Here is a 27,877-nt window from a genome sequence, read left to right as displayed (position 1 = left end):
ACTCTGCTGTGGCTCCCCAGTGCCCTCAAGACAAAGTCTAAGTTCTCCCTGCCCCCTCTACGGACCCCTCTCACTCTGAGCACGCAGGCCTGTTTGCCCCGTGGGAGCAGATTCAATTCCTTAACCCTCATCCAACTGCAGGGCCGTCCCCAGAGCCCAGCCACTGCTCAGAAGACCAGCAATTGCTCTATTATGATTATTTCTCGTCAAACGGGCCTGGCTCGGTCCCACCGCCGGCCTTTTGCGCTTGCAGTGCCCGCTACCCTGATGCTCTTCCCCAGTTACTCCCGCAGGCAGTCTGCGGGTCCTTCCGCCCGCAGTAGGGCCGTGGTCCTCGGAGCGGCCTCCTGGACTTCCCCCGGGCTATTTGTCCCCATTCGCTCACCCTCCGGACCAGGAGCCGGGCAGGGGTGGGATGGATGGCGGCCAGGCTGCGTCCCAGGCCGACTCCGGACTGGCTCGGCCAGAGAATCAGCCCCGCGCCGAGATGGAATGAATGGGTCGGAGCGGCCGGAGGTTCCGGCGGGCCGGGCGGGCAGACGCCTGGCGACCGGGGCGCGGCGGCGGCGGCGGCGGCCGGCAGGAGGCGCAGGCGGGCGGCGGCGGGAGGCGGGAGCCGGCGGGAGGGGGCGCGAGCGAAACGCGGCGGCGGCGGCGCGCGCGCCCAGCCCACCCCCCGCGCCCGCCGCCGCGCGGACAATAAACAGCCGCGCGCGGGGCGATGCCCGCGCCGGTGCAGCCGCCCCCGCGCCGTTCTGCCCAGGCCGCCAGGCCTTAGCCCGCCGGCCCGCCGGTACTCCCCGCGCGCCCCCGCCGCCCGGCCTCGCGGACCCACGGACCTCGGCGGGGAGATGGAGTGAGTAACGCGCTCGGGCCGGGGGCGCCGGGGAGGCTGAGGCCCCCACTCCCGCCGCCACCGCGCGGGCAGGGAGGTGACACGGGGCTTCCGGGATCCCCGCTCAGCCCGGGAGGGACTCGGGCTGGGTCGTGCCCGACCCAGGCCTCCCCACGATTCGGCCCCGGCGGCCCACGGGTTCCTGGGGACTCGGGCGGCAGCGGCTGGGGGCGGCCCGGGACGCGCGCGCGGGTGGGGAGGGGATGCGCTGTGTCTCCGCCCGCGCTCGGCCCGCGCCCCCGGGGCAGGCCCTCGTCCACTTGGGGCGATGGGGCGACCCTCCCCACTGCCCCGGCCGGCCGTGAGCTCACTCCCCCACCCCCAGCCTGAGCTCGCCGTGCCCTGCACCCTGCATGCGCACCGGCCGGTCCTCCCTCGCCTGGCTGCCCTCCCCAAGGGCCTCAAGTGCTGTCCGGAGCCCCTGCTAAGGCGGGGATCCACCCGCCCGAAGTCCCGGCTTGTAGGGGGCTTTTCTCCAGGCTTCCGGGTCTGGGATGTGTGTGAGACCAGAGGACCAGGTGCTTTCCAGCAGGGGGGCTTGGGTCTCATGTCTTCCTGGGGAAAGTGTCCCCCGAGGTGGGGCCCCAAATGATGTAGCCAAGAGCCCGCTGGCCCCCGTGCGAATGCGGTGGGCAGCCTGGGTCTGGGGGCTTGGGTGAGGAGCTGCCGGGCAGCCGGTCCTGCACCAGGAGGTGCCCAGTGAGTGTGCCTGGTCGCTTCCCACGCAGGTCGTCTCTTCCTGGCGTCAGGGCATCCCCCCACACCCCCACTCTCACAGGTGGATGCAGGGAGGTTGTGGGGTGCGTTTACGTGGGCAGGGGGCTGGGAAGGGGGTGTCTGGTGTCCCGCAGCCCACCTACCCTGTCCCAGGGCCAGCAGCTGCCCCACTGTGGGCCGGGTCCCCACCCTGCCTGGGGCCGGACATGGAGGTCCAGCCAGCCCACCCGGCCCGGCTCCTCTGCCCTTCCCACTGGGTGTGTTTTCTGAGCCTGCAACTTTCCTCCAGGGATTCACCCGTGACCCGCCACACCCTCAGCTGGGTGGGAGCCGCTGCCTCCTGCCTGCCCCCCTCCCAGGAAGGCGACACCCTATGTCCTCTGCTTTTGAAAACCCAGACAAAGGCCCAGCCCGGCCCCGGGAGCCCAGCCAGGGGCTCAGGGGAGCCGGGGCCCAGACCAGTCTGCTGCGTTCCCCTCACTTGTTTATCTGCTCTTGGGGCCCAAGGGGAGCCTGTGGGCCTGCCCACAGCAGGCCCTAGGCAGGGTGTGGCCCCGGGGAGGGGGCTGCCTGGGGGAGGAGGGGTGAAGAGGGAGGAAACGCCCACTCAGAGCAGAGGGGTGAGATAATTCCGGATGGACCCCATTGTTTCCTTTCGAGCCCCCCTTTCATTCTCGATGAGGTTATGGAGGCCCAGAGAGGGGCAGCTGCTGGCCATTGGTCACACAGCACACGGAGGGCCCCCGGGTGCTTGCTGCCCTGCCCCCAGGCCTTCTTGGTCATGGGTCAGATATGGTGCTGTGGGTCCACCGTTAGGCAGGTAGCTGGCTTTTCTGGGTGCAGGCGTGGGACAGGACTTGGCGTTAACCGCCTAAATAGCCGTGCGAGATCTCCAGTCCCCAGCACTCCGGGGTGACGATGGGTGGGGAGAGGCTCCATCTGGTGCCGCCCTACGTGAACACCTGCCCAGGCTCTCCGTCCTTCTCCACGAGGGCAGAGCAGGCTCCAGGCGCGGAGGCAGCAGCCGCTAGGACGCAATCGTCCACCTCCTTCCGTTTCCATGGATTTTGCCATCGCGGGAGATGGTGGCGGCTTATGGTGGTGCTGGAAAGTTTCTTTTAAAGAGACGTTTACGACTCTGACAATTTTTCGTTAATTTAAGGATTAAACGAATTTTCATTAACTTAAGAATGAAAGGATTCTTACGAGGCAGGCCGCGTGGGCGCTGGGTGGTGCTCTGAAGGTGGGACAAGGGTGGGGCCTGGGTGGGGGATCCGGAGCTGGGTGCATGTGCTATGGGGAGGATTTGCTGTGTGGCCCACGTGAGGGTGAGGTGCTTCTCCTTTGGGACCCTCAGGCCCCGGCTGGTAAATAAAGATATTTTAGCTGGGAGCAGCCACCTCAGATGTCCAAACCCCTCTCCTGGGTGAGGGGAAGGCTCAGACCCCGGGACGGAGCAGGAGAGCAGAGCAGGAGAGCAGAGTTGGGTCGGGACCTTCCCAGAGCCCTGACCGCCCTGAGGCCTGGACAGTTTCAAGGAGAACGTCTCCACTGGGTGCTAAGTGGGTTCTTAACGCTGCTTTCACACTTGCGAATCTCCCTTTAATGAGAAGCAGAACCAGTTAAAAGGCAGCAGTACCCAGTGATAATTGAACTTAATAACAAGTTTTTCTTTTCATCGTGTATCTAATTTTTTTTTTTTTTTTTATGTTTTTACTCTGATGTGTGTGGTAGTGGCTTCTGGTTTTCTCAGTCTGGGTAACGATGTGACTTTGTTGCCTTTGAAAACAAAGGGGTTGGATTTAAACAGTGAGTGGATTTGAAGGGAAGGGACAGGCAGCTGATACTAGAGGTGGTGGCAGGAATGCGGGAAGGTGGTCTGAGATGTGCAGGTGTGATTTCTTTACTTAACAGTCATTGAGCGCTTGCTGTATACCAGGCCCTGTTCTGAGTGCTTTGTCCATGGGGACATACTTGGTCCTTATAGCAGCCCTGTGAGGTGGGGAAACTGAGGCACAGAGAAGTGACGCGACATGCCTGAGGCCACACAGCCAGAAAGGGGTGATGTTGGCATTTGCTCCTGGGCCATCCTCTTAGGTGCCAGGGAAGGCTGGGGAGGGGGTCTTTGCACATTCCTGTATCCGGGGGCTGTGGGCTGTGGGGCTCCCAGGTATCCTGACATCGGCTTTTCAGCCTGGTTGGCTGGCTGGGCTACACAGAAGGTGGCCTTTGTTGTGGTCTGGGCTCCAGGGGCCATCTGCCCTTGCATCCACCCCAGGGACCCCTTCTGTGACTGCTGACTTTGGAGTGGGGCATGGAGAGGGGGTTTCTCACCCCCCATGGGCCTCGGTCATACCACCCCCCTTCTCTGGGCCTCACTTTTCTCATCTGGTGAATGGAGACACGAGCCCACCCAGGCCCCTCCTGGGTGGGGTGCAGCTAGGGGAGGGTGGGTGCTGTAGGGATCGGGCCCTGTAAGGACCACTCACAGCTCTGTCCCAGCCCCATGGGGAGGGCCCATCTTCAAGGGCTTTGGGCTTTGATGCAGGAAAATGGGTTGATTTTCTTAAAGAGTATCACGTCACCTTTTTCCAAGTCTGGGACCCTATTCCCTCCATCCTGTCTCTACCCAGGAAGCCTGTCATCTGTTTTGGGTTTTTGTTTGTTTGTTTGGTTGGTTGGTTGGTTTTGGCCACAACGTACAGCTTGCAGGATCTTAGTTCCTCGACCAGGGATCAAACCTGGGGCCCAGCAGTGAAAGGGCCGAGTCCTAACCACTGTCCCACAAGGGAATTTCCTCCTCTGTTCCTTTAAGAAACACTCCCTGGGCTTCCCTGGTGGCGCAGTGGTTGAGAGTCTGCCTGCCGATGCAGGGGACACGGGTTCGTGCCCCGGTCCGGGAAGATCCCCCGTGCCGCGGAGCGGCTGGGCCCGTGAGCCACGGCCGCTGAGCCTGCGCGTCCGGAGCCTGGGCTCCGCAACGGGAGAGGCCGCAGCGGTGAGAGGCCCGCGTACTGCAAAAAAAAAAAAAAAGAAAAGAAAAGAAACAGACCCTGCTGATCACCCTAGTCCTGTGCAGGATCAGAGGGGTCTGGGTCTGGAGGAGCCCATGGAGGGTCTTCTCTGAGGTGTGGGGAAGGTTTCCTGTCCATTCTGTCATGGACCTTTTCTGAGAAATATATTTAAGGGCTTACCCAGGCAGGCAGAAGGGTGTTCCTGGTGGAGAGACTGGTCTGTGCAAAGGACCAGAGGTGGGAAATGTGTTGGGAGAAGGCAGTGTTCTTTGGTTTGTGCTCTTGGGGCCAGGTCCTTCTGGGCCTACAGTGCCCAGCTGGGGAGCCCCAGGGAGCCATGGATGGTATCTGAGCAGGGGAGGAGTGAGGTTCTTACCCAGGCACCAGAAAGAGGTTCTGGCAGCAGAGGGTCCAGAGCAGGGAGAAGCAAGTCAGACCTCAGCCTGGACAGGGACAGTGTGAGCAACTTGGGGAGAAAAGCGAGAGCCGGGGGAGGGGCGGCAGGACCTGATGTCTGGGTCGGCGTCCGCTGACTTCAGAACTTTGTGGTGGTCAGAGCTGCCCACAGGGACGGTGTCCTGGTCAGGGCAAGATGGCCCAGCCCCTGCATGTGCTGGGAGGCTAGAGTGCACCCTGGCCATGCTTCAGAGGGGTCTCCATGCGGCACGAGATGGCTGGGTGGAGGTCATGGTGCCTGAGGAGTGGAGAACTGGGCTGTGGCGTCTGTCTCCTGCCAGACAGGTTTCAAGCAGAAACTCAGGGCAAGTCAGAGCCCATCACTGGACCAGTCTGGACTGGGACAGGTACTGGGAGGCGAAGCCCAAGCCAAGCCCCGTGGTGGGCAAGACACACGAGGACCAGAGTGAGGGCAGGCCTGGGAGCCCAGCCTGGGCGGTGGAGGGAGGGCAGCTGGCTTGGCGGGAGGCTTCTGGTAACACTTGTCAGGGAGCGGGCAGGTGATGACCAGGTCAGTTTGTGTTCAGATTCTTCTGACCCTGGAGAGCCTCAGGGCATGGCTGGCAGGGCCTTACAATGCCCCGTGGGGTGGGCAGGACCCCAGCTCTGGCCCCAGCAAGGCCCTTGGTGAGAGGGCCAGCATTTCTGCTGTATCTATGTATATCTTTATTCTTACCAGCTTTTCTGAGATATCATTCACACACCACACAATTCACCTATTTAAAGTGTACAATTCAGTGTTTTTCAGGACATTCAGAGTTGTACAGCCATCATTGCTAATTCCAGAACGTTCCATCAGCCCCAGAAAACCCCGTCCCCGTCAGCAGTCACTCCCCACCCCCCCCAGCCCCTGACAACCACGAATCCACTCTGTCCCTGGGGATTTGCCTGTTCTGGATGTTTCCCATTAGTGGAATCACACACTGTGTGTCCTTCTGTGTCTGGCTTCTCTCACTGAGCATCGTGTTCTCAGGGTCCATCACGTTGTAGCGAGTGTCAGGGCTTCGCCCGTTTTCAGGGCTGAGTGGTGCTCCCATGTGTGGAGGGACCACATTGTGTCTATCCGTCATCCGTTGATGGGCATTTGGGTCGCTTTATATATTAATTTGTAAGTCATGTCCGAGGTGGTTGGGGCTTGTCCTCTGTCCTTTCTTGGATCTGAGGCGCCCAGGTCCTGTTTTAGATAAATGTAAGATGTGACAGTGAGTTTCTTTAAAAAAAGGAAGTGATCACAGTACAGATGGTCCCTGGGGGTGGCAGGAATGTGACAAGGATGGGGAACCCTTAGGTGGGTTCGTCCACTGGAAATGGAAGGACCCTAATTGATGTGCTGGCCCAGTGGACATTTATTGAGTACTTGCTGTATACCAACTGCTGGGGACACGGCAGGGACAAAAGAGACAGTCACTGTCATTGTGGAGAAATCAACAAAATAAGTTAAATGATTAGGTGTTTCCTGATGGTGAGGGCTAGGGGGCGGTGTTGGGAGGTGCTGGGGTTAATTAGGGTCAGAGGAGGCCTGAGTGAGGAGGTGACATCTGAAGACAGGCCCGAGGGAGTCAGTGAGCCCCTTGGAGACCTGGCAGAGAGGTGCCCCAGGCCCGGGGACACGGTCAGTGCAAAGGCCCTGAGGTGGGATCGTGCCTGGAATGTTTGAGGTGGTGGGAGCAGCCGAGTGAGGGGTGGGAGGGACGTTGGGACTTTGGGGCTGGTCTCTGCTGCTGGATTTGCCTGAAGCCGGAGAAGGGCCCGCATTCATTCCCTGCTGCCCCATCCTGCTGTGAGGGCCCAGGGCAGGGTCCAGCTCACCCCTCCCCATCCCAGGTTAATAGGCAACAGATTTGCTCCCCTGGGTCTGGGACCTGCTCCAACCTTGGTCCCCACCATGGGGGTGGAGATGTCTCCCTGCCTTGAAGCTTCTAGAAAGCCATGCCTCATGGGCTGTTCACCTCACCAATGACAGCCGTGTTCCCTGGGGCCCACTCGTGCTGAGTGCTGAGGGGCTTCGAGAAGGGGAATTCCTTCCTGATGAGGGGAGAGACCTAGGAAGGCTTCCTGAAAGAGGCAGCTGTGTTTCAGCTGAGATTGGACGTGGAGGAGAGAAAGGGGAAGGCAGGGAACTGGGGAAGGGTGAGGGACAAACACAGGGGCTTGAACTGCGTGCTGAGAGGCTGAGGTTCACTCAGGGTGACAGGACTGCGGGAGGGTCTGGAGCGAGGAAGGTGCTGGCGCTTAGGAGGAACCCAGTCTGGGGCTGGGAACCAGCCTCCCCCCACTCCATCCCCCACCCAATGGGGGAAGGGGCCGCTGGGCTCCCTCTCACCCCCCACACCCGGCACCGCGTGACTCTGCCTCTCCCCCACCCCCCCCACCTGTGGCCAAGGTCGTTGTCAGCTGTTTTCTTTCAATCAGCACAGGAATGTTCCAGCGCTGGGCTCCTCGCCTGTCTGGGCTGGGACCCCCTCATTCCTGCTGGAGCTGCCCAGGAGTGGGCTCTGGAAAGACAAGTGTCACCCACACACACACCAGCCTCCCACCTCCCGCCCCCCCCGCCCCCGTCCCTCCTGCCCGCTGGGTGACCTTGAGCCGGTTGTGTAACCTCTCTGGGCCTTTAAAAAATAAACGCCCGAAACGCTGAGGCCTCTGCCTGGCTCGCTGGGTTTGGGTCTCATTAGCTCATCTCCTGGAGCAGGATTATCTCACGCGCTCCCAGCCGACGCCCTCGCCGAGTCCTGAGCCGCCCACAAGGCTGCTCGAGCCCAGAATTTTCTCCATGCGCCATAAAAATAATCGCGCAAGGACCAGACACCTGCGCCTGCTGATGGTGGGCGTCCTGACGGAGGGCATGTCCCTCCACCAGCAGCTGCGAGCTGCGGCCCATTGCCCAGAGGAGCCGGTGCAGGCTCAGAGACGCTCGTGGCTTGCCCTGGGTCACACAGCCAGCGGAGGCAGCCGCCATGCTGCGCTAAACCCTCCCCATGCGTTTTAGCCAAAATTCAGCTTCTGCGCCCAGCTTGTAAAATCTTTTGTAATCTGGCCTCTGCTTCCCTCACTGAGCCCAAGTGAGCATCTCAACCATCCCACTGACCACCCCTACCCGCGCCAGACCTCAGGGAGACCCTGCGCTCCGTGTGCCCGACCCTGCCTGGGTCCAGGTCTTCACTTCACCATTTAGATGCTTTATTCCATTCATTGATAAAACAGCCATAATTATCCCACGTGCCTCACAGGATCTTCAGGAGATTGGACGCTTAGCAAATGTGTACAGACCCCGCTCCTCCCCAGACTCAGTTTTCCCTTCTGTAAAGTGGGGCTGAGACCCGCCCGCGGAAGATGGTTAGCGCTGGGGAAGGTGTTCCTATTGTATTGCTGTTTTATTAGGGTTCCATCGTCCTATTTTGTTTTACTTTTCGGATTTATGATGCTGAACATTATTTTCGCTTGACCTTGGCTGCCTCACACCGAGGGCGGGTTCAGACCCTTCCCGGGTAGAAGCCCCTCCCTGGGCAGACGCACCTAAAACCAGAACGGGGAGCCCTCCCCGCTGCAGCAGGGGTAGGGGAGACCCTGTTATCCATCCAAGTCCCACCCTGTTCCGCCCGAGGCCGGAAGCCCCTCAGGCCCCCAGCGCAGGGCTGGGGACTGGAGATGCTTGGCGCCGGCCCCACCCCCGCGCGCCTGCAGGCCTTGGCGTTGCCATGGGGATGGCGCGGTTGCCAGGGCGACCGCCTCCCGTGGGCCCAGCCATCCATCACCAGAGGCGGCGGCCGCGCCCGGGGCGGCTCTGGCGCCCCCAGGCCCGGGGAAGGGCACCTGAGTGGGGCTCATAGCCTGCGCCCCTCGGGCCGTCTGGGCTGAGACAGCCAGGCGGATGGGGAGGGATAGAAATTCTCTGCCTGGTCCGGCGCCTCTCCTTCGTGTGTCCGCCTGACCTTCCCCTGCCCTCGCTTGGCCCGGCAGGGACTGGCCGCCCTAGCGAGGACACTGCCCGCCTTGTCTCCAACCTGGAAAGCTGACCTCACAGCCATCCCTGTGTCCCTGTGTCTGGCCCGAATGGCCACCTGCCTGTCAGGGTGGGGACCCGGCATTAGGCGGCTTGGTAACTCTGCCCGCCATGGCCCTATTTGCACTAGGGTCTCAGCTGCTATGCCCCCTCCCCCAACTCTGCCTCCTGCTTGAGTGGGTCCCTGGAGGCCGCGCTGGGGCTAGGAAAGGGGAAGCCCTGTGGTGTGGCCTGGAGCTGGGCAGTTGTAGTTTGAATCCCAGCTCTCACTTCCTAGCTGTGTGACTTTGGGCAAGTGACTCGCCCTCTGTGGGCCTCAGTTTCCAGCTATGGGAAGCGTGTAGCAGGCAGAGGGAACATCAAGTGCAAAGGCCCTGAGGTAGGGATGAACTTGGTGCAGGGCAGGCACAGCCAGCAGGTCCTGGTGGCTGGAACAGAGTGAGCGGGAGGGAGAGTGGAGGGCGCCAGGGCAGGGAAGTGGGTGTGGGCTGGGCCTTGTGGTGTTTTGCAAAGGGTGGTGGGAGCCTGGGGGGCTTGAGAGCAGGAGAGCGACCGGTTTGGATTCTCATTTGGAGAAGCTGCCTCTGGCTGTGGGCTGTCAGGGGGGCAGGGAGGTGGCAGGTGATGGTGGAGGCCTGGGCTGGGGTGGGAAGTGTGGCGTCTGCAAGAGTTGAGGAAACAGGCCTGTGTGGGGAGCTCAGGGGGTGGCACCCTGCCGGCGTCACACAGGGTGAAGGGGCAGACCCAGAAATCCAGCTGGCCTGGCCCTTCAGGAAGGGCAACTGAGTCAGATAGCTGGATCAAGCCTTTCTTGAACTCCACCCAGCTGAACCCAGCCTCCCTGAGGAAGGACGGGGGAAACTGCAGAGGGTGCAGCTGGTACTGCTGGGCCCCTGGGAGGGGAGGAGGTGCCTCCTCGGGAGGGAGGAGCTGGGTGGGGTCACCTGGCTGGGGCGTGGGAGCCTGATGACTTCACCGGTCTCAGCAAGGCCAGGAAACCACCGAACCCTAGTGGGGCGGGCGGCTGGGGCACTGCAGCCCGGGATGGATGTCCACCTGGCAGCCGCCCGGCGGGGGGTGGGGGGGGAGGGCGGGGGCGGGGGCTTGGGTCGGGGTAGACCCCGAGCGCTCTGCGACTTGGGGCCTGTTTCCCTTCCGAGCCACAGCGGGCGGGAGACATACAGGAGCGTCCGGAGCTGGGGTGTGCTGATGGAGAAACCGAGGCCAGACCCACAGGGTCTGTGGAGGCCTCGGGGTGGCCCTGATACAAGGCCAAGGAGTGGGTGGGGCCCAAACACGGTCTGTAATTTCAGTGCCTGCCGTGCCCGTGAAGATAAGGGGCTCGGGGCAAATGGGGGGACAGGTGGGGGGTTGTGGCTCCCATGCTCAGAACCCCTTCGTGCCCGCCAGGCCCTCGCCCATGAGACGGGGCGTCCAAGAGTGGCCCTGTGGTCACTGGGGATTTGAGGCGGACGGTCCCAAAGCCCCCCGCTTGGGCTCGAGACCCTCCGCCCCCCACCCGCCTTTTGCATTGTCACAGTGGCCCTGGACGCGTGAGGTTATTCTGAGGCCCGTTGGAGAGGATGTTCTGGGCTTCAGGGGTCCAGTCATTTCACTGCACCTACTGTGTGCAGCTTCCAGACCGGAGACTGGGAAGGGAAGTGTCAGGTTCTGAAAGCTCCTCTTCCCCCACCAGGTGGGGAGGGGGGATGCAGGAGAGCAGGGATGACTCATCCTCCAGGTCCTGGGCCTCCTGCTGGCCCCGTGCCCCCACAGAAGGCCCCAGAGCCTCAACAGCGTGAGGTCCTGTCCCTTTAAGGGCACCTGACATTTATCCAGCTCCTACTGCATACCAGTTTAAGGCTAAAACTGCACATGGATGGGGCAATTCCCCGGTGGTCCGGTGGTTAGGACTCAGCACTCTCCCTGCCAGGGTCCAGGTTCAATTCATGGTCAGGGAGCTAAGGTCCCGCGAGCTGTGCGGCGCAGCAAAAAAATCAAACAAACAAAACGTGGATGGGATGAGAAGGGAGCCTGGGGTTGAATTTCAGCTTTGCTGCTTTTTTGCTGTGTGTTTTTGGGAGGCTTACAGCTGTCTCTGGGCCTTTTGGAGTCCTGGGAGACTCCAGGTGAGGCGAGTGTGAGAAGCGCCAGAAATCCCAGGACAGCATCGAGGACTTTGCCGGCCAAAGGTTGTGGGGTGGGGCTTCAGGGTCCTTCCTCCCCCAAGTGTCCCTCCCAGGGCTGGAGAATGCTGAGGCTGAGGAGGGGGCGGTCTCGGTCAGGCTCTCCGTCTGAGCAGAAAGGTGATACTGCTCTTCCTGAGACACTCTTCTCCAGGCTTTGATTCCCAGGGAACTCCTATGAATCCTCAGAAGCCCAGCTTCAATGCCCTTCCTAGGTCTCTAGACTGGGCCTCACTCCTCATGTCCCTTGGCCCTGCCCCAAGGGGTGGCAGGAGGGTTTGTTGGGAGGAATTAATGCGGGAATAAGGCTGCTTGGAGGGGACTTCCCTGGTGGTCCGGTGGTTGGGACTCCCTCTTCCAACTGATAAGTGGAATATTTATCAATGGAATGGAATATGTATAAATGGAATATTTCCTGCCATATCAATAAACAAAGGATGTCACAGTCATCAACGATTGCAGCCCTCCAGCGTGAGCCGGTGAGCCCTCAGGAAACTCAGGGCTAAAAAGAATACCTGCCATCTAGCAGCCGTCAGACTGCAGCCGCTCCCTGCGGTGAGCCCTGAGGAAACTCAGGATGTGGCAGGATACTGGCCCCAGAGAGCTGAGGTGCACATCAAAGGAATGGTTTCAGTGAGCCCAGACTGTTGCATCTTCCCATACATGGAAAAGCGCTGAATTCCTTAACTTGAGATATCTGATTTTCTTTATCTTTTATTTTTTTAAAGGTTATTTTATGACACGTAGGTTTTTTTAAAATTTATCTTTGGCTGCGTTGGGTCTTCGTTGCTGCGCGCGGGCTTTCTCTAGTTGCGGGAGCAGCTACTCTTCATCGCGGTGCGCGGGCTTCTCATTGAGGTGGCTTCTCTTGTTGCGGAGCGCGGGCTCAGTAGTTGCGGTGCACAGGCTGAGTTGCTCTGCAGCATGTGGGATCTTCCTGGACCAGGGCTTGAACCTGTGACCCTCGCATTGGCAGGTGGGTTCTTAACCACTGTGTCACCAGGGAAGTCCTGGCTTTCTGTAATTAACTATAATCTTTTGACGTTCCCGACTACCTGCCCTTGTTGCAAAACTCCTAGATGTCCTGGCTTCCCCCCTCGCCTCCTCGGAGCCGTTTCTCAGAGTTATCTGAAGCTCTGTCTCCCGGGCTGCAGTCCTCATTTTGCCCCCAATAAAACTTAATTCACGGGCTTCCCTGGTGGCGCAGTGGTTGAGAGTCCGCCTGCCGATGCAGGGAACACGGGTTCGTGCCCCGGTCCGGGAAGAAAAAAAAAAAACCAAAACTCGCAACTCTCACATTGTGCATATATATATTTTTAAGTCAACACGATGCAGGGGGTGAGGGTCCCATCCCTGGTTGGGGAACTAAGATCCCACTTACCTCCGGGCCAAAAAACCAAAACGTAAAACGGAAGCAATATTGTAACAAATTCAATAAAGACTTAAAAAAAAAAAAAAGGCTGCAGGGAGAGGAGGCTGGTACCTCTGAGGGGGGTGGGTAACGGCCCTATGCCGCGGATGGGAAACTCTGGCTCACCCAGCAGGAAGACACAGGGTGGGGATTGGAACTGGATCTGCCAAAAGCAGGGTTGGGGTGGACCCCCTACCTCACTTGACCTTTTCTGTCCCCCCAGGGTCCTGGTGGCAGAGACCACGTCCCAGCAGGAGCGGCTCCAGGCCATTGCAGTGAGTTTTTCCTGGTCCTGAGGATGGTGTGGCCAGTGGGGGCAGGCTGGGGGGACCTGGGGTCTCAGGGGCTCCCCACACCCAGCCTGGGGCTCCAGGACGCAGAACTCCAGTGTGGATTGGGAAACTTGAGTGCCTGCTGGTACTTCCCCACAAAATGAAAATGTCGAGATCCCCTTAGTCCTCAGAATGTGGACTCTTAGGCCGAGAGCCCTCTCAGAGCCCCTGGGCAGCCCACCTGCAGGGGAGAGACTGTGCTGGCATGGGGGGGGGGAGGTGGGGGGACAAGCTGCGGGGAGGTGGAGGGGGACAGGAGGGGGGCAGGTAGATGGCACAGTCTGGGGCATAGGTGGGGGGGCCAGTGGGATGCCATTTACAGAAAAAGCGGGATCCGTGTGGGCAAAGACTGGGCGTTTGTGGGGTCTCCGCGCCCCACGCCCGCCCTGACCGCGTGGTCCGTCTGGCAGGAGAAGCGGCGGAGGCAGGCGGAGATCGAGAACAGGCGCCGGCAGCTGGAGGACGACCGGCGGCAGCTGCAGCACCTGAAGGTCCGGGCGGAGCCTCGGCCAGGGAGGGGGCGGCAGCGTCCAGGGACCCCGGCCTTGGCCGGAGCAGGGGGGCAGGAAGGCTGAGGTGACCCCTATTCTGATCCCAGTCCTGACTCAGACTCTAACCTGACCCTGACCGCCACCTCAACCTGACCCCAGCCTCAACCCTGACTTTGACCTTGGTCCCCACTGTCCCAGTCCAAGGCGCTGCGGGAACGCTGGCTGCTGGCGGGGACGCCGTCCTCAGCCTCGGAGGGGGACGAGGACATGAGGAGACAGATGCAGGAGGACGAGCAGAAGGCGCGACTGCTGGAAGAATCCATCTCCAGGTGGGTGGGGCCGCGGCAGCCGCGGAGGGCTCGGTGAGATGCCCAAGGAGTGGGATCCACCCGCGGGCCCCTGTGCCCAGGTGGAGGGGGCGCTGTGGGAGGAGCCTCCCACCCAGGCTCGGGGAAGGGAGGTGTGCTGCCTGTGTGACCCCTCCTCCTCTCCACCCCGCAGCGGGGCGTGAGGAGGCAGGGCGACGGTGCATCTCTGAGCGTGGGAGATGCGGCCTCCCCCTGGGCTTCCTGGCGCCAGCCCAGCTGGCTCTTCCCGGCGCTGATGGAGCCGCGGAGGCACTGCAGCTGGGCCTGCAGGAAGCCGGGGGAGGGGGCAGGCCGGGGAAAGTGACCATCGCCCTGGGCTGGGACAAAAGGCCCGGAGGAGTTTCCGGGCAGGCAGGTCGGCGGCCCAGGCTCAGCTCCCGGGGCAGCGGGGTCATGCGGAGGGAAGTGACAGCCAAAATTCCAGTGTCCGCTGGGCCAGGGAAGGCCCTAGAGGCATGGGCCAGCCCGCCAGCCAGCGTACGCTGAGGCGGGCCCCGCAGTGGGGACCTTGGGATCCTGTCTGGATGTGTTTCATCTGGAAGAAAGTGGGAGAGTATTGGCTGGGAGTCCCTTCCCCAGGCCTCAGTTTTCCCACCTGTGACCTGTGTGCCCAGATGGAGGCGGGGCTGAAATGGGCCCGGGAGCGATGGTAGGGACTGAGCAGGCCGAAGGCTCTTGCGAGTGGGATGGAAGGTGGATGGGAATCACCGGCCACCGGGGGCTGGGCCAGGTGGTCTCCTGCCCCTCCCACCCTGCTGGATACAGCCCTGTGCCAGGGGAGGGCCTGCCCTTGAGCCCTACTGTGTGGCTGGCTTTCGGGGGCCTTGGCTTTCTTCCTGACAGGGCAACCCACTCCTCGGGTGGTTCCATCACCTGCATTTTGCCTGCTCAGTGTCCCCACTGGACACCTCCTCCTGGAAGCCCTCCAGGCTGACCCCAGCTGTGTCCAGCCTGCCAGCCTGGGCTCACTTTGTTAGGGGGCTGCAGACTCACCCGCGGTCTGTCCTGAGTCTTCAAGGAGAACGTGACCCCGGGTGCTGAGTGCCTTTGACGTCTGCAGCCCAAAGGCTCAGGCAGGTGACACTTCAGGCGGGATTGAATATGCCTGTCTTGTTTTCACTGGGTTTATGTGCACCATTATCTTCTAATACTTGGAAAGTAACATGGTTTTTCCAGTTTCCCTGGAGAGATGAAGATTCCTGTAAAAATAAATGTATTTGAGTGGGAAAAAGGAGAGTCTGTTGGAAGCAAAAACAGAAGTAAGCAGTGGCACGGGCGGTGCAGGGATCCAGGGACCAGCCGGCCCCTGGGTTTGGGTCCCCGCTCTGCGGCCTGCTGGCACTGCTCCAGGACTCCATTTCCCCTGCCATGCGCGGGAAGGAGAACACCTCGCAAGGTCGTTAGAAAACATCCAAGTTAAGGAAGCCCTTCTGGGATGTGCCGGGCGGTGCTAGGCACCGTAAGTGCCCGGCAGGGTGTTCACCTCGTGCGCCCTCCCCAGGCTGGAGCAGGAGATCGAGGAGCTGGAGAACGCGGATGCGCTGCCGGCTGCCGCCAAGGAGAGCCCGGCAGCCCCGAGCCCTGACCGTACCCCCGCCCCCGCCCCGGCCCCACGCCCCGCCCAGGAGGACCAGAGGGCCGAGGCTGTGCTGAATTCTCAGCAGGTAAGAGGTTCCCGGGGCGCCGCCCTGCTGGCCCAGATCCAGACACCCTCGCCGCCTCTGGGGCTGTGGCCAGTGGCGCATCCAGATCCCAGCCTGGCCACTTCCCAGCTGCGTGACCAGCATGCTTTGCTTTGCCTCCCTGGGCCTCGGTTTCCCTGCCGTGCGGGGGCGTCCTGGGGGGGTCAGTGAGTCAGTGGAAAACCAGCATTTCACGGGTAAAGGGTCTTTCCCTGCTTGGCATCTTTCTCACGTTCGTGAGCACAGCAGGCATCACCTGTCTAATCCCCACAACAGCCCTCTCAGGTGCGAGCAGCGTCCCCATTAGATGGAAGGCAAAGACTGAGGCCCGGGGAATTCCCTGGCGGTCCAGTGCAGCGCTTCCACTGCAGGGGGCACGGGTTTGATCCCTGGTCAGGGAACTAAGATCCCGCATGCCACGTAGTGCAGCCAGAAAAAATAAAATAAAAAAATGAAAGACTGAGGCCCAGAGGGATTGAGAGACTGGCTCAAGGCCGCACAGCTGAGGAGTGGTCTTTCCTGGGCTCAGCCATTGATTCCCGGGTGTGACATCCAACCAGGTTCAGGTGAAACCAGACCCTGGAACTCTGGACCCCGAGCTTGTGGTTGCCACAGTGTGTTAAGGCAAATGTAGAAGTCTCCCAACCACCTTTGTTGTCTTCAGGACTCGGGGCTGTGGGACACGCCTCCTCTGCCCCCATCCACCCTTGTTACCCCCACCCCAGATGAGCTGCAGCTGGGGAGACATCCCTGCTGTGTGCCCCAGTCCTTCTCCAGCTGCTGCTCTGATAGCTTCAGTCTGGAGCCTACAGACCTACCCTCACTGTTTCCCAAGGCTTGGTTGGGGCAGACCAAGAGGACGTAGACCCAGGCCCTGGCCTCCCTGAGCTGTTGCTGAGTGGGCAGACGGGCATGATCAGGCAACTGCAAGCACAGGAAGGTGGTCGGACCTATTGTGGGGGAGCATGGGGTGCTGTGGAGTCCCCAGTGAGGTGTCTGATTCATGGGAGGGCTGGGCAGGCTTCCCAGAGATGGGTTTTGAAGGTTGAGTAGGAGTTCTCCAGGCTCGGACTCGAGAGGGGGTTTTCCGTGAGGTTGATTGAGCACAGACTGCGTGCTGGAGTGGTCTCTGCCCTCACGATGCCCACCTCCTGGCTAGGTAAGTAACATGGTAACCTGAGGGACAGTCCAGGATGGGGTCGGGGAGCCACCTTTAGGTTGGGTGGTCAGGGGGCTGAGCGAGCAGCCAGCCAAGTGGAAATCCAGGAAGGGCCTTCGAAGCGGAGGGACACTGCTCATGTAACAGCGAGGAGACCAGGGACGCTGGCCAGGGATGGGAGGAGGCAGGAGAGGCCGGTGGGTAGGTCTCCGCTGGCACAAGCCCTGGGGCTCACCAGGAAGGGTTGGACTTTGTTCTGGGAGCTCTGGGAGCCCCGGGAGGCTTCTGAGCAGGCTGGGACCTTTCTGGCTGTCTGGGGGATCGGTCCAGGAGGAGACAGCCCCTGTGATGGGGTCACCTCTCAGCCAGGCCCTCCCCAGGCTCCGGCCTCGGCAGGTGGGACACTGGTCATGTGGGAGGGGGCGCCGGCACCCCTGACCTCTCCGTTCTTTTTTGCAGGCCCCGGCGGGCACGCCCAAAGGTACGTCTTCGGGAAGGGGCGGGCCGAGCCCCGGCGCCCTCTGCTGGCCAGATGGGGGATGGCAGGCAGGGGAGGGTGACTTTAAGGTGCTATTGTTGCTAAAAAGTAAAAATAATAGCACAATGACTCGCATTGTCATTGTTCTCAGCGAGCCCCGACTTTGAGCCGGCCCAGTGCCCCTTAATATCATTTCATCTAATTTTCACAACATCCCTGGGTGGGGCTGCTGCAGCACCTGTGTTACAGGTGAGGAAACTGGCTTTGCCGGGGCGTGTCTGGCTGAGGTCTTAGCCCTGGGGTGGGTCCATCCTGTCCACGCGGGGTGCCTGCCCTTGGCCGGCCCTGCCCCTGTTCCACACCCACTTGCTCTGGGCTCCAGGGCAGGTGGGTGGGCTTCAGTTTTCGCATCTGTAAAACTGGATTGGTGGGGCTGAGACACCAGGGTCCTGGCTGTCCTGGAGATAGTGCGCTATTTAAAACGACAAGGGTCCTGGGACTTCCCTGGCGGTCCAGTGTTTAGGACTCAGCACTTTCACTGATGGAGCCCGGGTTCAGTCCCTGGTCAGGGAACTAAGACCCTGCAAGCTGCGTGGCACAGCCGTAAAAAATAAATAAAACAAAATGTAAAATAAAATAAAAAGACAGTGGTCCCACACACACAGGTGCAGAAGACTGCCGTCCATAAATAAAACAAAATGTAAAATAAAATAAAAAGACAGTGGTCCCACACACACAGGTGCAGAAGACTGCCGTCCAGGAAACAAAGAAAAAAGCCCCCCCCCCCCGATTTATTACAGGTATATAGTGTACACATCTACAAACACTTCACATGTTCACATGACATTTAAATACATACAGTTAGCTGTAACAGTTTATTAACTATATTACTAAGTATATTAAATTTCTTTAACATGTTATATTTTAAAATATATATTGAACGTCTCTATTTCTGTGTGTAAAGGCATGGAAAGAGCGCCACCAGCCAGGATTGGAGGTGGTAGCCAGAAGTGTCTTTGGCCTGATTTGTCATGAGTTAATTATTCATGAGGAGAGAATGTCTCCTTGTCTTACTGTGGAATTAAAAATTAATAATTAAAAAAAAAGAATCCATGCAGGCTTCTCAGGGATTTTGTGAAAATCATTTGGGTCAAAGAGATGGGCAACGGACTGTGGGGCTGAAGTGTGTTTTCTTTGGGGGGAGCGATCCCATGTGTGTTCGGGGGTTCTGGGCATGCACACATGTGCGGAGGGGTCCAGCTGCATGCACGTGTTAGGGGGAGGATCCAGGTATCTGGGTGAGTGTGTGGGAGGGTGGTCTCAGTGTCTGGGGGTGTCTCCACATGCCTGAGCGTGTCCGCGTGCCTGGTGGGAGTCCATGTATCCGGGGGGTGTCCACATGTCTTGCAGGGGGGGGAATCTGTGTGTTTTCTCATCTGAATCTGTCTCTCTCTCTCCCTCTTGCCCCCCGAGCAGAGAAGCGAATCTCCAACACCCCCCTGAGGACGGTTGAAGGCTCCACCATGATGAAGGCCGGTGGGTTGGCCCCAGGCTCAGACCCATGTCCAGCCACTGTCCTGGGCTGAGTGTCAGCCCTGGGGGGCCTGGGGGTCCAGGTCAGGGGTCCAGGTCGGATGCAGACGCGCCCTCAGCAGTACCTGGTGGGGGCTGTGGTTATGGGTGGGTGGCTGGACCAAGGCCGCAGCTCTGAGCCTGGGTGGGGCCGGGCGCCCCCTCTGCTTTGGCACATCCGTCACAAGCCAGCTCAGCTTCCCCGAGAAGATGGGCCCCCTCGCATGGCGTTTCTAACCTGATGCCCCTCCTGGCTTCCATCCCCCAACCTTGCCGCTCGCTCCTGGGACCCGGGAGGAGGGAGGCGGGCACAGGCTCGCACGCTCACTGCAAACCTTCCCTCCTTCATCATCGTCGGCCCACCTTGGGAGAGGGAGTGAGCACCCTGTCCCTGGAAGTAACCAAGCAGGGCAGTCCGAATTAGTGCTCAGCGCTCTACAAGGTCAGGTTCACATCCCTGCTTGATCACATGACGGCTGGCACCGGGTTGGGGGGGGGATTGTAGTGACCTCGTGCCCAGGGCCCAGCACAAACCCAGTAACAAGAGTGAGCAGAAGTCAGGACGAACGGCAGAACCTTGTTGCTGCTGTCCCCGAAGTTAGTTTGGAGGCACAGAACCAAGGGGGGCAGTGAAGGCCAGGGCGTGATGACACCGGGGGTGGCCGACAGAAGGGGGTGTGCCAGTTAGAGCAGCCCTGCCCAAGAGCAAAGCCAGAGGCCCCCAGCCGGTGACCTTGAGCAGTGCACAACCTGCCCAACTGTATGTCTGATGGTGGGGTGTCAGGCTTCAGAGGGATGTGGGATTACAGAGCATCCTTCACCCACTTATTCATTCTATGATGCTTGCTGAGCACCTGCTGTGAGCCAGGCAGGAGAGACGCAGCCAGGAGAGCAGGGGTTCTGACGGGAGTGAGAGCCTGTATGGTTAACTTACAGAGAGGATACAGCAGAGCACGGGGAGCTGGAGAGGGGACAATTTGAATTAAAGGACTCAGGGGAGGCCTAACTTAGGAGGTGACATTTGAACAAGGACTCGAAGTGAGGGCGCGAGGCATGCAGGTGGGGCGGAGGTCACACCAGGAGGGCGCACCGCCAGTGCAAAGGCTCTGGGACAGCACTGCGCCTGGCGGGTGGGTAGGACCGCGCGGAGGCCAGTGCTGGTTGGAGCAGCCGGAGTGAGGCGGGGAGGGGGAGGAGACGAGGGCGAGGAGGGGACGGGGCGGGTCAGGCCATGCGGGGCCAGGCGTGGGGGTGGGGGGTGGCGTGTGAGCCCTCAGGGCGGCTGGCAGAGCAGGGACGCGCCCCGCTGCGTTCTCACAGGCGGCCCCTGGCGGCTTCGGGGAGAACAGGCCGTGGGCGGCGGCGGGAGACAGGGCGGAGGGGACGGCGGGGGTCCGGGAGGGGTGGGGGGGGCGTGAAGGTGGGGCGTAAATGGTGGAGGATGGCGGGTTATTGTGTGGGGGATGGGGGGATGATGGCGAGGGATGGTGGGGGGAAGTGGTAGGCATGGCGGGGAGGGGGAAGGATGGTGGAGGGATGAAGGGAAGGGATGAAGGAGGAAATGGTGGGGCAGATGGTCCAGGAGGACTGTGGGGGACAGTGGGGAGATGGGGGAGGGCTGGGGAATGGTGGGGGCGGATGCAGCTCTTCTCCCCCCCCCCCCCCCCCCCCGCGCAGGGGCTGCGGAGGCACGAAAAGTGGGCGGGTTCTGGGAGTCCTCAAGGCAGCACCCAGGAATTTGCAGATGGACCGAGGAGGGGGTGTGGGAGTGGTGAGAGAGGGAGGAGGGAGAACGGAGGTGTCCTTGTGAGAAATGGGAGGACCTGGGAGGGGCAGGTTGGGAGGGGTCTTGGCCGTGGTGATGTGGGCCCCTTCATGGAGGAGGGCTGGGGACCCCAGGCAGACGATGTCTGCACAACGGGGTCAGATGCTGGCTGTTGAGCGATGGCCTTAACGGGTTGTGACTGCATTCGCGTCCAGAGGGAATCATCCCCTCTGCACAGTGGAGCAGATGAGAATATCGATATATCAGTAGTCGACTTAGACGTGCAGCACAGAGAACGCGGCAGTCCAGAACATTGTGGGGCGCGAGCTTGCTCACCCGCGTTCCAGCCCTGGCTGGAGTGGGCCAGGGACGCCCCTGAGTCACTGGGACAGTTCAAGACTTTGCAGACGGGGCGGGGTGGCCGGGGTGTCCTCGGATCACCAGCACAGGAATTCAGACCCCTCGCCCACGGGACTGGGGAGCTAGGGAAGGACGCTGAGCTGGGGGGGGCCGCGTCGAGGGCACCTGCTGCTTGGCTGTGCGCTGCCGGCTCCCCTTCCTGGCTTCGCTGCAGCCCGGCGGGGGGCACATGGGCAGGTGGGCCGCGGCGTGACCCGTGCCTCTCGTGCCAGCCATGTACTCGGTGGAGATCACGGTGGAGAAGGACAAGGTGACAGGGGAGACCCGGGTGCTGTCCAGCACCACCGTGCTCCCCCGGGAGCGCCTCCCTCAGGGCATCAAGGTCTACGAGGACGAGACCAAAGGTACGCGCCCCTCCCCCGCCCCGCCACCGCCCCGCCAGAGCCTGAGGCCCAGTCCTCCCTCCATCCAAGGACCCACCTGGAGGCGTGGCCAGCGCCAGGCTGGGCTGGGGAGGCCCATCCTGAGTGGCGCCTGCTGTCCTGGGTGCTTCCCGGCCAGAGGGCCCAGCCCTTCAACCCCGATTTCACAGATAACTCATTTAAATAGTTACTGTTGTAGTAAAGGCTACAAAAAAAAAAAAAAAACCCAGAGGTGCGGAGGGGGCCGAGTGAGGGTCCAGCAGTGCGGGGAGGGGGCAGAGGAGGTGAGAAGGGGCACAGTGGGCGTGGGGGAGCAGTGCACCTGGTGAGGACACAGCATGTGCAAAGGCCCTGAGGTGGGATGGAGTTTGCTGGGCTGGGGAATCGAGAGGAGCCCATGCGGCTGATGCGGAGTGTGGAGGGGGATGGTGAGCCTTGGCGGGGGTGGCAGGGGCCACGGTGCTGAGATCTGGTTTGGTTTTTAGGGTTCCCTCTAGCGGCTGGGAGGGGAGCAGGCTGTGGGAAATACCCACAAGGAAGCTGGGAACGGCAGGAGAGGGCAGCCTTCTGCAGAAGCTCCTGAGTGCCTGCCTCTCTCTATATAATTCACAGAACGTAAAATTCACTTTTTTTTTTTTTTTTTAACTAAGGAGAACTTTCCTTTAAACTGTGAAATCTGTCAGAATTTAGACAGCCATCTCGTAAACATCTTGGCACTTAAACTTTTGTTTACTTTCGTCATGACCTGACCGGGGAGGGGAAATTTGGGGCAACGTTTGCTGTGATGCCAGGGATAGAGGCAAACCTACCCTAGTAAAGATAACATTTTAAGAAGATGTTAAAAGTACATTTGAAGTCAAGGCAAACATTTGCATTCTTCAGGACATGGGGTCCCCAGAGCTGGTCCCTTGAGTCAAGTATAGAATTAGCACAGCTCAGCCTCAGGGTCCATTAGTGAGTCTGTACATGCTGCCCTCATGAGGCTATGGAATTTGGAGAGAGAGGATGCAGGACACCCGTACCATTCAGTATACAGCTCAGTGGGTTTTGGAATATTCACCATGTTGTACACCCTCGTGAGCTGATCCCGGAACGTTTCTGTTCCCCAAATAGAAGCCCCACCCCTGCCCCATCCCCACCACGGCAAGCACGAATCCACTCTCCATCCGTGGATTTGCCTGTTCCGGACCTTTGCCGTCTATGGAATCACACACCGTGTGGCCTTTTATGTCTGGCCACTCTTATCGAGCGTTACGTTTTCAGGGTTCATCCATGTTTATATTTTATGGCCGAGTAATATTCCAGCGTATGGATGGACCCCATTTTGTTTATCGAGTCATCAGCTGATGGATGTTTGGAATGTTTCCACCTTTCGGTTTTATGCTGTACAAGTTTTCATGGGGGCGTATGTCTTCGCTTCTCTCGGGTGATACCTAGGCACGGAACTGCTGGGTCACGTGGGGACTCTAGGTTTAACCATCTGAGGAACTGCTGGGGTGTTTTCCACAGTGGCTGCACCATTTTACTTTCCCACCAGCCGTGCGTTAGGGTTCCAATTTCTCCACATCCTCAACAACCCTCATCATTGACCATTTTTAAATTGTTATTATTATTATTGCCATCCTAGTGGGTGTGAAGTGGTATCTCACTGTGGTTTTGATTCCCAAAGCCCCGTGTTCTTAGAGCTTCAGGCCTCTGGGATATCCAGGATGCTATCAAAGGGGTCTTGTCACAGCCCAGCTCTGCTGTAATTTGGGGGCATCGACCCAAGTAGAATCCCAGCTCCAGTTCTCACGGGCTGTGTGGTTCCCGGGCACGTCCCAGCTGCCCCATTTCCTGGACAAGGGTGAGACCGCACAGGGCCAAGGAGCAGAGATGTCTGTGCTCACAGAAGGTCCTCACCTTGGCCGCTGAGCCCTGCCTGGCCCAACCCCTGGGGATTCAGGACCCGCCAGACTGGACTCTGTTGCTTAGCAATGGGAAGGTGATCCGTTTCCATGGCAACCAAGGGCTCGGATTCCTACCCTGGGGCAGTGGCCAGTGGGAAATACCTAGCTTGGGTCTGTGTGACCTGGGCACACCCCACCCTCTGGGCCTCGAGCCCAAAGTCACTGCAAGGCCTTGATGCATGGACGCCCCTCCCCAGGGATTTGGAAACTGAGAGTGGAAAGCACTTTCCTTCTGGCCAGAAGCCAGAGGCTGGCCAAGCCTAAACCTTGGCCTGGGAGGAGGCGAGTCCCCGGGGTGTCCAGTGTGTCCCTCCCTCCATGCTGAGCAGCTGGGCAGCTGTGTTTCTAGAAGGGCTGTGATCTGAGGCTGGCATCAGACCACAGCTGGGACTCCTCCCGGCTGCCGAAGTCCGGTCCTCAGAGACTGTAACACAGGTTAGAAAATGACACATCAGCGGGACACGGGGGACAAAAGCCGGAGAGATTGGAAAATACACTTAGCAAGCTTGACTGCACACATAAAACTCTGCCCAGTGGAGAATACACATTCTTTTCAAACAAGGGTGGAGCATTTTCGGAAAGTGACCATGTCCTGTTACAAGGTTGTGTCTTACACTCTGTTTTCCTGGACCACAGTCCCCCGCTCCCCCAAATTGAAAAACGCTCTTCTAAATAAATCTTGGCTTAAAGAGGCAATCAGTCAAAATGGAAATTATAAGATATTTACACTTGAAACAGAATGACATAAAGTAATCAATGAACTGCAGCCAAAACAGAGCTCAGAGGAAAATGTATAGCCTTTGGGGCATTGACTAGAAAACAGGAAAGATGGGTGAATGAGCTAAACTTTAATTCAAGATCGTCCACATGAGCTCAAGGAAGGAGGAAATCAGAATCCCCACAAGTCCTCATGAAAGGAATGCCTAGACCGGTAGAAAGAGCAGGGTCCGGCCGCAGCCGGCTGTGTGACGTGGGGCTCGTTAACTACCCTTCTCCGAACTCCGTTTTCTCCGTCTTTGCGACGGAAAAAAACAGACCTACTTTGCAAGGTAATCACCTGGGAGCAAGTTGACTGGGGAATAGGGAAATGCTTCAAACTGCGAGACAATAAAATCCCGATTCATTTATTCTTGCTTGGTTTCTAACATGCTTTTGTGCCTATACATTTTCCTCTGTGCACCAATTTGCCTGTGCCCACAGATTCCCGTAGGAGCTTTGATTGTCAATTGGTTCCAAAGATGTAATTTAGTTTATGATTCCCCTTGAGCCTAGAGGTGGCTCTTAGCCTTGCCAGGCCTCCCCTCCTGTCTGGGAACCAGCTCACTCTCTCCTTCTCTCCCCCCACATGCCAGTGGTCCACGCCGTGGACGGCACGGCGGAGAATGGGATTCACCCGCTGAGCTCCTCTGAGGTGGACGAACTCATCCACAAGGCGGACGAGGTCACGCTGAGCGAGGCAGGGTCTGCGGCCGGGTCAGCAGAGCCCCGGGGGCCGTCGGAGGAGGCAGTCCGGACCACGCCGTCCAGGCGGGAGATCACTGGAGTTCAGGCCCAGCCCGGCGAGGCCACGTCAGGCCCTCCTGGCATCCAGCCAGGCCAGGAGCCCCCGGTCACCATGATCTTCATGGGCTACCAGAATGTGGAGGATGAGGCTGAGACCCAGAAGGTGCTGGGCTTGCAGGACACCATCACCGCAGAGCTGGTGGTCATTGAGGACGCGGCCGAGCCCAAGGAGCCCGCCCCGCCCAACGGCAGTGCGGCCGAGCCCCCTGCCACCGAGGGCTCCAGGGAAGAGAACCAGGTGGGGCTCGAGGCCCCTGCCAGCGACCCCCAGGACCTCGACATGAAGAAGCAGCGCTGCAAATGCTGCTCCATTATGTGACCCACCCGGACCCCCAGACCCCGGCCCCACCCTCCACACCAGACACCCACACGGCCCGGCCCTCCTGGCGCCCGTCCACCCTCCACCCACAGTCACGGGCCCAGGACATGCTGTGTCTTCACACGTTCCTTCTGAGTTTTCTTTCACCGGAAAGAGAGGGACAGGGGTTCCCCCCTCCCGTCACCCCCCCACACACCCTAAACCACTGAGCCGTGTACCCACGCCTGGTAGGAGAGACACGGACACACCCGCTTCTCCCCAAACGAGGGCCCCCCCATGTCACGGCAGCTCCACAGATGCGGCTCTTGCCCACAGCAGTCCTGGCTGGTGTGACCTGGAGCCTCCAAGCAGCCCCAGGCCAGCCCACCTCCCTCTGGGCCTCCTGCCTGTGCCTTCCTGCCACCTCCAATGAGGTCCCTGAGGGGACACCCTGCCGGAGAGGGGTCCCGGGAGCCAGGGGTTCTGGGGGCCTGCTCTGTCTCCGCTCAGCCTCTGGAAGTGGGGGGGCGTTCCCTGGCCAAGGCGCTGGGTCCAGATCTCGGGCAGTTGGGCTGAGGCTGTGCCTCTTTGGGGAGCCCAAGCTCAAGGTCTTGGAATGGAGTACGGGCCCCGCTGGACACCCCAGCCTGATGTGCCCCTCCCCCCAATGCTCTATGTGGGCGCAGGCAGTGGACGATGCAACCTGGGAAGGGGGAGCCCTGAGGATATGCCACCCACTCAGGAGGGGCGTGACCGCTGTGCTGTCTTCTGGCCGGGCTGGGCCGGGGGTCTTCGAGCTGCCTCCTGAACAAGGCAGGGCCACGTGAGCCCCTTTATGTCCTGAGCTCCCACCCCCTCTGGGCCCTCCTTCCTCCTGGTGCTAATTCAGGGACCCTGGGGGACTGCCCCTGGCCTGGCCCCTTCTCCAGCCTGCTTGGACCAGGGTCCTGGGTCTCCCCACCCGTACCCCAGAGATCAGGCCCACCGCCAGCTCTGCTGGGCTTGGCTCATTCTGGGCAGTGGAGGGGGGAACACCACCTGGGACAGGGAGCTTCCCCTGGGTTGCAGCTGGAGACCCCCATTTGCTTCCCAGCCTGATGTGCGCCTGCCCCCCTCTCACTGGAAGCGGTGAGGGGCGAGGGGCTCCCCTCCTGGGGGCAGCTGACACCTAGATGTACAGACACATCTCCCTGGTTGCAGCCACACTCGTCCCCAGAGGCACATTAGTGCACATGCTCACAGGCCCTCTCGTGTGGGCTGTGGATGACCAGGCCCCATCTCGGCCCCTCCCCTAGGGACCTGCAGCCTGGTGCCCAGGGCCCAGGCCGCCTCCCACCTCAGCAGGGTGGGTGCAGGGGCCGCCCTGGACCTCAGCCTGGGTCCCCATCTCGGCTCTGCCCCTGGGTGGCTGGGATGAGAGGCCCTCTCTGAGGTGACCCTGAGCAGTGGCCATGGAACACCCCCTTCCTCCTCGACTCCACCTGAGTCCTCGAGCTGTGAGCCTCCGCTGAAGTGCCCTTGCTGCCCGCTCTGCTTTCAATGTGTGATGAGGCCCCAATGTTCTTGACTTTCCCAGAGACGCAAATAAACAGTGTGAACAGCCCCAGGGCCTGGAGTTCTTGGATTTCACCTGCGTGGGGAGGGTACGGCCAGGCCAGCGGGTAGGGTGACGCCGGTGTAAGGCTCACAGAGCCCAGGGAGCTGGTTTCTCCTGTCTGCGGCCCACGCATCCCTCAGACTCACCCCAGTGCTGTGGGTGAGGGAGTTGGTGGAGTTCCCACCTGCACCTGTGGGCATCTGAGCTGCACCTGGGCAGGTAAGGCCTGGAGGTAAGGGGGCAGCTTCCGGTGGCAGGCCTTCCTTTCTGTTTCCTGTGGAGTCCTCGGGTTCCACACCTGGTCCACCCCATCCTTTGGCTTTGAGGCTGCCCCTTGCTGGGCTCACAGCCCCCGGGGGGCCGACACCCCTAAGCTCTGCCGAGAAGTCAGCCCCTGGGAAATGGGTGGGGACACGGGGAGGAAGCATTTATGGGGGCTGCCACCCCTGCTTCTATCACTATGTGATCTGGGTGGGAGGAGTGGCTGCTCCCTCTGGGCCTCGGTTTGCCCACCTGTACAGTGGGCTGTGTGAACCCTGAGGGGGAGGCCACCCCAGTCTGGGAGCAGGAGAGTGAGTCCTCACCTCTCAACATGTGCCCCTCAACATGCTGGATGACCCAGTCTGCCCTTTCCCCCCGTGAGCAGCCCTGCCAGATTTGGAGCTGGGGGCCCACTGGATGGAAGAAGAGACTGAGGTTCAGAGGGGTCCCACAGTCAGCCAAGGGGCAGGTCAGGACAGAGCCCTAGCCTGGGGGACAGAAGCCCCATCCACTGTGTCCCCTCCCCCATTGACTGACCACTGTGCCCAGTGGCCTGACTTTCCCGCAGACACTGGGTTCCGTGGCTCTGGCAGGTCCTCTGCACCTCGACCAAGAATCAGGACAGCCAAGCACCTGGGACACCCACCACCCTCTTCGAGCCTCCGTGCCTCCCTCTGTCAGTGGGGCCCGGGCCCTGCCCATCCCAACGCTTTCTGGTGCCTTTATGTCCTCATTTGGCCCTTTATGTAGAAGTGGGCTGGGGGCATCTCCCAGCCCTGTGATGTCCCCATTTCCCAGAGGAGGAAACAGAGGCTCAGAATGGTTAAGTGGGATTTGAACCCAGGCCCAGCTTAACGCCCCCAGAGACTAGGAAGCTGGGCTGGTCCCAGAAAGGAGC

At 60.2% G+C, this 27,877-nt stretch overlaps 1 protein-coding gene across 1 annotated transcript; it reads left to right on the top strand.

The window, feature by feature from the left end:
- Nucleotides 1–769: 769 nt before the first annotated feature.
- Nucleotides 770–26,717, top strand: PALM (paralemmin). The gene is made up of 9 exons (XM_082652492.1): nucleotides 770–856; nucleotides 12,906–12,957; nucleotides 13,425–13,505; nucleotides 13,704–13,834; nucleotides 15,375–15,537; nucleotides 17,174–17,195; nucleotides 18,669–18,728; nucleotides 21,162–21,293; nucleotides 24,613–26,717. The coding sequence occupies exons 1-9, from the start codon at nucleotides 852–854 to the stop codon at nucleotides 25,140–25,142; spliced, it is 1,176 nt and encodes a 391-aa protein (XP_082508618.1). The 5' UTR covers nucleotides 770–851; the 3' UTR covers nucleotides 25,143–26,717.
- Nucleotides 26,718–27,877: the final 1,160 nt, after the last annotated feature.

Source organism: Grampus griseus, assembly GCF_964374135.1.
Source record: "Grampus griseus genome assembly, chromosome: 3".
Classification (NCBI taxonomy): domain Eukaryota; kingdom Metazoa; phylum Chordata; class Mammalia; order Artiodactyla; family Delphinidae; genus Grampus; species Grampus griseus.
This window is presented reverse-complemented; position numbering and strand designations above follow the sequence as displayed.